The sequence below is a fragment of the Mus caroli genome, unplaced genomic scaffold (assembly GCF_978045245.1).
Source record: "Mus caroli unplaced genomic scaffold, Mus_caroli_1 scaffold_10, whole genome shotgun sequence".
Lineage (NCBI taxonomy): Eukaryota > Metazoa > Chordata > Mammalia > Rodentia > Muridae > Mus > Mus caroli.
Window position 1 is genome coordinate 60735193 of NW_028227265.1, and position 10473 is coordinate 60745665.

The window sequence follows — 10473 nt, forward strand, 5'->3', positions numbered from 1 at the left end:
ACTTCAAAATCCTTTTGTCTCAACTTCTTGAGTGCTGGGATTATAGGTGTGCCCAACCACACCTGGATTTCCTTCTTCATTTGTAAAAATGAAGATATCTTTCAGTGTTGTTTGTTTTGGTCTTTGTACTTATTTCAGGAAGGTTACTGCTGACCATGGATGATAGGATTTTACCAAACTGATAATTAATGTGCCTTGACAGTCACAGTTCTGTGTGACCCACCCCTGAAGACAGGCTGTGAGAAGTGTGTGGATGTTGGCGAGCACAGAACACAAAGTACTGCCGAACTACAAGCTCGGCTCAGCGGCTATGGATCAAGTGCATGTCTGAGGAAAGCCTCACTGAGGAAACCACACAGTTTACAAGGATGTCAAGGAGACAGTAGCTAGGCCAGCGAGCTTCCTCTTTCTGTGTATCAGCTAAATCATTCAGTTATTACCTCGAAACGTTCAAAAGCAGTTATGGACAAATGAACAGGTACAGTTTGAAACAGATTGCCACTCTGGACAGATAAAGTAGACAAACACAGGAGGACATGTTTCTCTCCTGCTGCGTAGAAGACAATATTAAAAGCAAACAAGCCACTGGCCAGGCCCTGGCCAACTGTTTGCTTTGGGCTTGGGATCAGGGTAATGATACTTTCTATTGGGTTACATTGTTTCCTCGAGGTCCAAAGTGGTACAGAGAAGGACTAGTGAGACCCAGAGAAACTCACAATGTTGGTTCCAAGCAGGCCCTCAGACCAGAGCCAGCCAGTTACTCTGGTGGGCTTGTGTAGGGGGAATATCTAGCCTTGGAATGAGATGCCTGGGTTCGCCCTGACCATTACAGGCCATGATAATAGTTAAGGCAAGTGTTCACAGGGCACTTCATCTGGGCCAAGCCAGTATAAAATGCTCAATATGTAGGGTGTTTTGACTTTTTATGTTTTATTAGTTTTTGTTTTCTATGTATATTTTTAATTTTAATAAATATATAAGTACAATGTATTTTTACTATAGTCATCCCCTCTTCCTCTCCAACTCTTCCTATGTTGCCCGATCCTCCCTCCAAATTGATGGCCTTGTCTTTAATTATTATTGTTTTGTGTGTTTATGTGTGTGTTCCCTACTGAGTCCAATAGTAGGGCAGACTACTTGGGCATGGAAATTTTAAAAAAATGAGTGACCCCTAAAGAAAATTGATTCTCCTTCCTTCTGACATCTCTAGCTCTTAAACTGGGGGTGAGGGTGGGGGTGGGGGTGGAGCCTGTAAGACACCCCCATGTACATTGGAATGCTGACTGACGTGTTCTTGTGTAGATAACCACATTATTGATATTTCATAGGTGCAGCTTTCTGTCAAGTCAAGAATGTACTTTAATAACAGTCTCCTTGTCCTTCGGCTCTTTATGGTCTTCACGGTATTCCCTGAATACTGTTCTGGGTATAGGGTTGTGTTACTTGGAGCATTTGGCAAAAGGCACTTTAGTCACTTACTCTCTGTGTTTTGACCAGTTGTGGTTCTTTGTAATAGCCTCCATCTGCTACAAAAAGAACCCTTTATGATGAGGGCTGAGAGCCTAAGCCGTATATTTTTGGTGACTCACAACCATCATCTCCCTGCATTAGTTGGTTTTACTCTTATAACAAAGTACCCAAGGTGGGCCAACTTTGGGAGGTGATTGGTCCAAATAGCATAGGGTTGTTCCTAAGGAACTAAGTTGGATGGTCGTAGCATGTACAATTCAGGGTCCAACTCCATCCTCAAAGCACCTCACTCTCAGAACAGTTCTTGGGGCCAGTGGGAGCCACCTAAGTATGTCCCTAGGCAAACCCCTCCAAAGATCAAAAGACCTGCCTCAACCTCCAGCAAAGTCTCACGTAGCTCAGGCTAGCTTCAAACTTACTATGTAACTTACTATGTTGAGAAAGAACTTCTTCCTCTACCTCCAGAATGCTGGGATTACAGGTATGTATGACCATGCCCAGATTATATGATGCTGGGGAAAAAAAAAACAGGGCATCTTGTGCATGCTAGGCAGTAACTCTACTAACTGAGTACATCTGCATCATAGGTCTTTCTTTAAAAGGGTCTCTTCTAGACCCACAGCATCATGCTGGGGACCAAGCCCCAAGCACATGAATCTTTGAGCATGGGGGTCACAGCCCAACCATTTACATTTGTGGCAGGGTTATGTGCATGTGAAAACAGGTACTTGCAGAGGCCGGAGGTCGGATCCCTCTGGAGCTGGAGCTGTAGACGGTTGTGAGCCACTCAGTGTGGCTGTTAGAAACAGAATGTAGATGCTTTGCAAGAGCAGTAAGCTCTCTCAGCTCCTGAGCTATCTCTTCAATCCCCATTTCCATGGTCTTAAAAACTCTGTGTTTGTGAACTCTCCTTAGAACTCTGCCCTTGTGTATCTATCTGCCCGTCTGACCTCTGCACGTGGTTGTTTCAAGCCCTTTGGACCCCCTGACTTTTCCTTCCCACTGATCTTTCCCATCTTCACCATCCAGTTGATTGAAATAAAAAGCTTTAGTTCTCATTATTTCTCTGTCCTCACTCCCATGGTGTCCCCACACAGCATGTGCGAAAGTTCTGCAACTCCACCTTAAAATTACCTCTACGTTTGTTCACCCCTTTTGGTAATGGCTGCCAAGGGGAGACTCTGACTTTTCTCCTGGGCTTGCAACAGTGAAGCCATTCTTCTAAGAGACTCTAGAATACACAGTTAGGCTGTGTCATTCATCTCCGTAGCTTCTCATGTCTTCTCTGCTCACATGTTTCAGCCACTCAGGCATCCTTCCTGCTCCTGTATCAGGCTGAGTGGTTTCTTCATTAAGCCTTTCAGCTTGTGTTAGGTGCTTTGCATGTTTCTCTCTGCTTTCTTTTTAGGGTAAGCAAGGTCTCAGCTTAAGCACTACCCTCTCAACCTCTCCTTGGCTCCCCAAATGTACAGCAGCCTTCCAGTCACTCTGACATTTGGCTATGTGAAATTTCTGTCACAGTTTCCAAGATTATTTTCTTCACTTATCCTTTAGCATTTATTTATAATCTATTATTACATTATTATCTACTATTACATATTATTATCTATCTCTCCTTGAATGTGAGTTCCTTTGGAGTTATAATCACCTCTTGTGTTTATTTGCTTGTGCTTGTATTATTTTAAGATAGTGTCTTGGTAGGTAGGCCTTGAATTTACAATCCCCTGCACTCAGCCTAGTAGCAAAGCTCTCAAGAGCTTGGCCACAAGATCCAAAGTACATCTGCAACACAAAAGGCAGAGGATGCTTATCTGCTAACTGTGCTTAAGCAAGCAAGCACCGCCACGCCAATAGGCATCCTGTGCCGCACTCTGAGTGCTTAGAATTGGGCTTTGAATTCTTACCTGATTGCTTAGTGAACACTGGCATAATTGATGAGCAACATAAAACACCTGTGCAAATGTTTTAATTTTCGGGAACAATGCTAATTTTTGCATTTTTATGTTTCTTTCTTACAAATTTCTATTAAAATAGTGCTTTGTTATCTTGTTTAATGCTTTGATAGAGAAGACTACATTTCCTTGTGGTTCCCACAGCCTCCCTAGTATTAGGATTATAGACTTGCACTATATTTGCTTCTATGTTTATCTTTCAAAATATTTTACTTTGCATTTCATGTGTATGGGTGTTTTGCACCATATGCATACCTGGTGACCAGGAAACTGGACTTACAGACATGTAGGTGCTGGCAATCAAACCTGGGAGATGGGAAGGTGATAAAGGAAGAACTCAGAAATAATAAGTAAAATTTCTAAGGTCTCATAGTTCACAAGTGGCCAAGCATATACTGAACCCAAACTGTATGATCCAACATCCATGTTCCAGATCATTTCAGTCTGTTGTCACAAAGATGTGGCCATGACAGAAGTTAATGAAAAGCTTTCACAGTCTCTGTCCAACTTGTTCCCTACTGTTCCCCAGAAAGATATAGTAGCAGCTTTGCACTGTCCACATGTGGGAATCAAGGCTCAGAAAGGCTTACCCAGGACCATGGGCAAAGCAACAAGAAGACAGGTCATATTAAGTAAGTTAGAATTTGACTTCCCAGGAAGCCCATACTCTTTTTTTTTTTTTTTTTGGTTTTTCGAGACAGGGTTTCTCTGTATAGCCCTGGCTGTCCTGGAACTCACTTTGTAGACCAGGCTGGCCTCGAACTCAGAAATCCTCCTGCCTCTGCCTCCTGAGTGCTGGGATTAAAGGCGTGCGCCACCACGCCCGGCGAAGCCCATACTCTTATGCTGATAAGCAAGGGAATCTTTTACATGCCAGTGGCTTAGTGAGTCCCTTCACTGAAAGTCCAAGTGGGAGCTGAGAGCATATTAAGTATATTGAGGCTAAAGAAAGCCTTGTTACTGAGGAAAGTAGGGACGTGGGGTCCTGACACCTTTGCTTGTGAGTTGCACAAAGATCTCTAAAACATACAACAAAGTGGTTTGGAGACCTAGGGTTATCAGGAGTACTTTGCTGAACTGTAGGAAATGAATTAGATTAAGTCAAGCACCTCCTAAGGTGAGCTTCTGTGTCCTTCCACAGGTCTGGCTTTTTTACCTGCCAGTGTGGCCTACCTCATTGGCACGAACCTTTTTGGTGTGTTGGCCAACAAGATGGGTCGGTACGTAGCCTGGGAAACTGGAAGAATGACTGAACTATCACTTAATAGTGATCTTTGAGCTCGTCCTTATACTTGGGATAATTTAGGACCCAGAGGTAAAAATTGCCATGCAGGAGGCCAGTGGGTAGGTGGTAAGGGCACTATAGTTATTCCTTAACTAGCCACGTTGGAAGAGACAATGGTTACGTAGAGATAGGCCTTCCTTTCCAGTTAAAGAGGTAATGTCACTCCAACTAGCTAACAGCTGTAAAACAAAACAAAACAAAACAAAACAAAACAGTATGTACTTTGGAGCAACCATTGCCAAACTCTATTCCATGAAACCCTAGGGAATTCTAGGCAGGAACATCAGAAATGCACAAGGGATTTGAGCTCAGGGAGGCAAGAAGTATGAATCTAGATTCTCTTCCCCTACTACAATGATGATGACATGGCTTTGGCTCTAATTTTATCTTCAACTCACTACAAAGCTTTAAAAAATACATTAAAAAGCACTGCTATAGGAGATAGAGATGAGGAGGAATTGTATATGTTCGTGTGATTTTTTGAGAAAGTTTTGTAAGACCACAAATGTTACGAGTAGGTAGAGTTTGAGCTGGGCTGAAGAGATGGATCAGTGAATAGAGGCACTTGCCCCAAAAGCCCAGTGACTGGAGAGTAATCTCCAGAACCCACATAGAGGTGGAAGGAGAGAACTGACTATACAAAGTTGTCCTCTGACCTCCACATGCATTCTGTGGTATACTTCCTCACACATAAATCCCCCAGTACTCTCTCTCACACACACACACATTAATAATAATAAATAAAAGCTACAAAAAGGAAGCAACCTGAACTGGCAAACACCAATAATCAAATTCCAGCGCATATTCCAAGAGCCAAGTGCCTTTGGAAGCAGCAGCCTTCAGTTCTAAGGGATACAAGCACATGTTTCAGTGTAGCACTCCCAACACTGCATGAAAAGAGTTGTGAGAGGAGGTCAAGAAAAAGACCCAGACAGAAAGGGATTCAACCTGGTCCTGTAGAGATGCAGTTTCTTGAAATCTAAGGGGTTACTTGAATGAGGGTATTTAGCACTGGCCAAGGTAACAGGTATAACCTTGTAACAGGTATTACCTTATCACAGGTCTCTCTGTAGACAGTGTGTGACCACGGCTCTTTTCTTCTAGATGGCTGTGCTCCCTTGTTGGAATGGTAGCTGTAGGTATCAGCTTGCTCTGTGTAAGTATAAGACCCAGTTGACAAAGGAAGAACACTAGACAATTTGTCATTTTCCTTCAAATGAGCAGTAGGCTGACGTAGTAGAACTTTCTACCTACATGATCAGAAATTGGCGCCTAAGGAGATGCTGTCAATGGAAGTGGCATGCCATCAAAAGGAGATGTAAAAGGAGAGGACTAGGGCAGTGGGTGGGAGGAACTAGAGATGTAAGGCTGGGCATAAACATGTGAATTGAAGCATGCTGGGATCTACTTCTGGAGTTTGCCAGCCAATGGTATTTTATAAATCCACTGTGACAATCCCTACAAGCCACCAGGCCATGTGCCATTTCTGGCTCAGTCTCTAGAAGCAGAAAATTTAATAGAAGAAAGAAAGCAGGGATTTCTATCTTGAAGAGCCCTTTGTACTTTCAGGGCCATTATTGTCACCTGTCCTTGGTGGAGACCACCAGTCCATTTGGCTCCTGGCTAAAGGGAAGTGGAAACAGAGGCATAAGACTCTGAGCACTGTACCCAGGTGGAGCTAAAGCCCCTGGTGATGCGCATGAGCTCAAAACTTTATTCCAGCTTTATCACTTGCCATTTGTGTGGCCCTGAGCTACTCACACCACTTCTCTGCTCAGTATTCTCTCATGAGGACTTGGCTCGGATCTCACAGGGTATTTGAGGTAATCTACATAGACCGAAGAATGGAGAGGGCACATGAAAAGCCCTCAGTAAGTCAGCCCTGCCATTTATAAATGTGAGCACCACTTGAGGTATTGCTCTGCAAAGTATAATGAGCTGCCAGTGCTAAATGGCATGCTAAACCTTTCAATGGCTGTGTGATGGGTTAGTGGCATTGGGTAAAAGGTACCAAGGAAAGGCTAGGGATGCTGCTGAAAAGGGAAGGCCAGGCTTTCAGTCAATGGGTGAATGCATGCCATTGCTTGTTCTTGTGGCGCCCAAATGATGCTATTAGTCTCTCCAGTTGTTGAGCTGTTAAATGTTGGCTTTATTTTAATTTTTTTTGTCTTTTTGCTAAAATGGCTACCAAGTTTGAGTTTCAAATAAAACCCTTGGGACTAAATTTGTCAGTGCATGTCTTTAATTCCAGCTATCCCAGGAGACTAAGATAGGAGGATCAGGGATTCAGGGCTTACCTGGGCTAGAGTGAGTTCAAGCCTAGTTTGGGAAACTCAGTGAGACAACATCTCAAACAGAAATAAAAGAAAGTGTGTGTGTGGGGGGAGTCCTAGCCTCACAAGGCCCTGTGTTCAATCCCCAGTACTGTAAAATAAATAACAAGCAAGCTTGGTAGTGCCAGTGATGGCAGCATATACTGATGAATGGACACAGCAGAGTGTTTGGTAGAGAGTATTAGGTGAACAATAGTTCATGAATAGGAAAGGACCCTTGCTATGATATAATGCAGTTGAGTCTGAGATTAGAACTTGATCTTGCTACCTATTGGCTTTATAACTTTGGATAGTACCAGCCCAGTTTTCATTTGATTGAAGTGGAGAGAAAGATTATTCTTCAAAAAAAGGTATGAGAAGTCAGAAGTAATGCATGGGGGAAGATGTCACTAATGCATGTCATGCGAAGACTCTGCATCCTGCCCTTTCCAGCCAAGTGGAATTCTGAAGAACTCTTCTTCCTTCTCATTCCAGGTACCTCTGGCTCACAATATTTTTGGTCTTATTGGCCCCAATGCAGGCCTTGGCTTTGCCATAGGTAAGTAGTGCTCTCAAAGTAAAACAGACACCTGTGAAAATGTCCTTTGAGTCAGGTTCCTTTCCTCCCTTTTCCCATCAGAAGAAGCAGGTGGAAAGGCAGGGATGGGAGAGAAGCTGGCAGATCTGCAGAGTGGGCTCATGGTTCCTACCTGGTCCTCTCTTGGTGCTGAGTGTGGAGACAGCAGGCCCAGAGAGTAGACGAGATGGGGGCAGAGTGGAGGGCGATGCTATGGGTAAGCTAACTAACAGCATCCTGTTTGTTTTGGCCACAGGCATGGTGGACTCCTCTCTGATGCCCATCATGGGATACCTGGTGGACTTACGCCACACCTCTGTGTATGGGAGTGTCTATGCCATCGCTGATGTGGCTTTTTGTGTGGGCTTTGCTATTGGTATGTTGGTTGGGTTAGATGAGAGCTCCCAGGCCTGAGTGATGCAGTCTCCCCTCTCCACTGTAGTTTACCTGATTGTGGGACCAGAGGCTTCATTCTCTTAGGGATCTGAAGATAGTTGAATCTGCCTCAGCCTCTGTGGTTACCCACTGTTCCTAGGATGGTGTTTTACAGGTGACACTTGGAATTTGATTTACTTTTCCACAGGCCCATCTACCGGGGGTGTTATTGTACAGGTCATCGGCTTCCCTTGGCTCATGGTCATCATTGGAACTATCAACATCATCTATGCCCCTCTCTGCTGCTTCCTGCAGAACCCACCAGCTAAGGAGGAGAAGCTTGTAAGGCACCTGTATAGTAACTAGAATACATGTCTGTTCCTCCTTGTGGGTCTCCTGACCCTTCTTCACCTTGAGTTCACTTCCTCTCTGCTGCTCATTTCTCTGCTTTGTAGCTTTACTGTTCTTCCTAACACTTACCCTTGTCTTCTACCTTTCTTTCTCTAAACAACCAAGTCTCCTATCATCAGGATCTTAAGTAAAGAAGGGAAACGAGAAGCAGGAGTGGTGACACACTTCAGAAATCCCAGCATTTGAGACAAGGGGTAGTATAGAAGTTCAATGTACCGGGCAGTGGTGATGCACGCCTTTAATCCCAGCACTCGGGAGGCAGAGGCAGGTGGATTTCTGAGTTCAAGGCCAGCCTGGTCTACAGAGTGAGTTCCAGGACAGCCAGGGCTACACAGAGAAACCCTGTCTTGAAAAGCCAAAAAAAAGAAGTTCAATGAAATCCTCAGCTACATATTGAATTAAAGGTCAGCCTGCCATGAATAAAACCTACTCATAAAAAAACCGAACCAAAACTAAACTAAACAAAAAAGAAAAAGAAAAGAAAAATGAGACTATTTTCATTCGTTTTGTGTATGGTGCATACAAGTCAGTGCAGAGAATGTTGGCTTTTTTTTTTTTTTTTTTATTCTCTGCCTTGTTCCGTTGAGCAGGGTCTATCTAGACTGGTGTACTACACTGGTGTACTAGAAGCTCCCCTTAGTCTGGGCTGCCTGGCCAGTGAGCTCCCAAGCCCTGCCTGTCTCTATCCACCAGTTCTAGGATTACAGGCATATGACCATGAACAAAACAGTCTTTTATATGGGTGTTGGGGGCTCAGGATCAGTCCTTATGCTTGCAGGGTAAGTCCTTATTCCTATTGATCCATCTCTCAGCTGAGGCCTTGACTTTAAAGTTCAAAATTAGTTGCCAGGTAAAAGATTCTGCACACTTTATGTGTATGACTTAATTAATATACTTTGCACTTCTTGTGGCATGAACATCCCAGCATCCCTAGGTGCCTCATGGATTCAGGATGGATGGAAAAGCTGCTCACAGGAATGGAAGTAGGCAGGATGGTCTATGGGAAGAGTGTCTATTTCAGCCACTTTTTTTGCTATGCCTTACACCTATTGATGCTAGGGTTCAAGCACAAGCCTACCAGATGTTTGCCCTGGCTAGGCTTGATATGCCCAGGTACCTTGGAAGGCCTGAATGAGGCAGAAAGAGGGTGCTATACTTCCATCTTGAGTTGTTCTAAGTAACACTAAGCTTGGATATTCTAGCATGGACAAGAAACAGGATGGCCTATGATGTGCAGTAATCTCTATATTTACCTCTTGCTCTAGGCAATTCTGAACCAGGAATGCCCCACAGAGACCCAGATGTACACAATCCAGAGGCCCATGAAGGAGTTTCCACTGGGAGAGAACAGCGATGATCCTGGCAGTGAGGAGTAGCTGTAGAGGGTGAAATCTGGGCCTCATTCCAGGTGACCCCATGAGGCTTGAATCTCAGTGTCCCAGGGGATCAGATCATCACAGATTCAATGGGTCTCACTTTCCTCTCCTCTGGGCGACTTCCTTCCTTCCTTCTTATTGATAGCTTGTCCTTACTCACCTGTAAGTACAGCCCACCACTCTCCCAATGTGCTTTGACACCACCAGTGGCCCACTTTTTGTGGGAGGACAGTGCTACTTCCTGCCAGGCCAAAGCGAAGCTGATTAAAGCTAAGTTGTGACAAGTTCTGCAAGGGGTGACTCACTTCCTGCAGGCAGTGCTGAACAATGTGCCTGTGAAACCAGGGCTACAAATGGCAAGCCTTCCTTTCTTCTCTGATTTTTTTCTAACATATTACCAGTATGTCTTAAAATTTGACCTGTCTCCTGTGATATGTTTTCCCCTTATTTTTTCCAGGTGAGCTTCCATATGTAAGGTTGTATTTTTTTTGCTTATTTTATGTGCTAAAATTACTTTAACTTCATCAAATGAGGCCTTCTGGCTTTCCTCATCATCCAATCACAGGGAAATAGGCAGCTTTCCTAGGTTTGTGTTATGTCTGCTCTGATGATTTCTCAGGTATGTTTCTAGCTTTCCCCAACCTCTTAAACTCTTATAAATAAAAGTGGTTGAAGTACAGAAAAACAAACAAACAAACAAACAAACCAACCAACC

General features: G+C 44.0%; 1 protein-coding gene across 1 annotated transcript in view; it reads left to right on the top strand.

The window, feature by feature from the left end:
* The window catches only part of Slc18a1 (solute carrier family 18 member A1), a 37804-nt gene extending 27786 nt beyond the window's left edge, over positions 1–10018 (top strand). Inside the window, exons 10-15 of the mRNA XM_021171026.2 lie at positions 4564–4642; positions 5812–5863; positions 7515–7578; positions 7853–7972; positions 8180–8313; positions 9648–10018. Coding sequence (XP_021026685.1) covers positions 4564–4642; positions 5812–5863; positions 7515–7578; positions 7853–7972; positions 8180–8313; positions 9648–9758 — 560 coding nt within the window. The 3' untranslated portion in view covers positions 9759–10018. The remainder of the gene's footprint in view (positions 1–4563; positions 4643–5811; positions 5864–7514; positions 7579–7852; positions 7973–8179; positions 8314–9647) is intronic.
* The last annotated feature ends 455 nt before the right edge of the window (positions 10019–10473 follow it).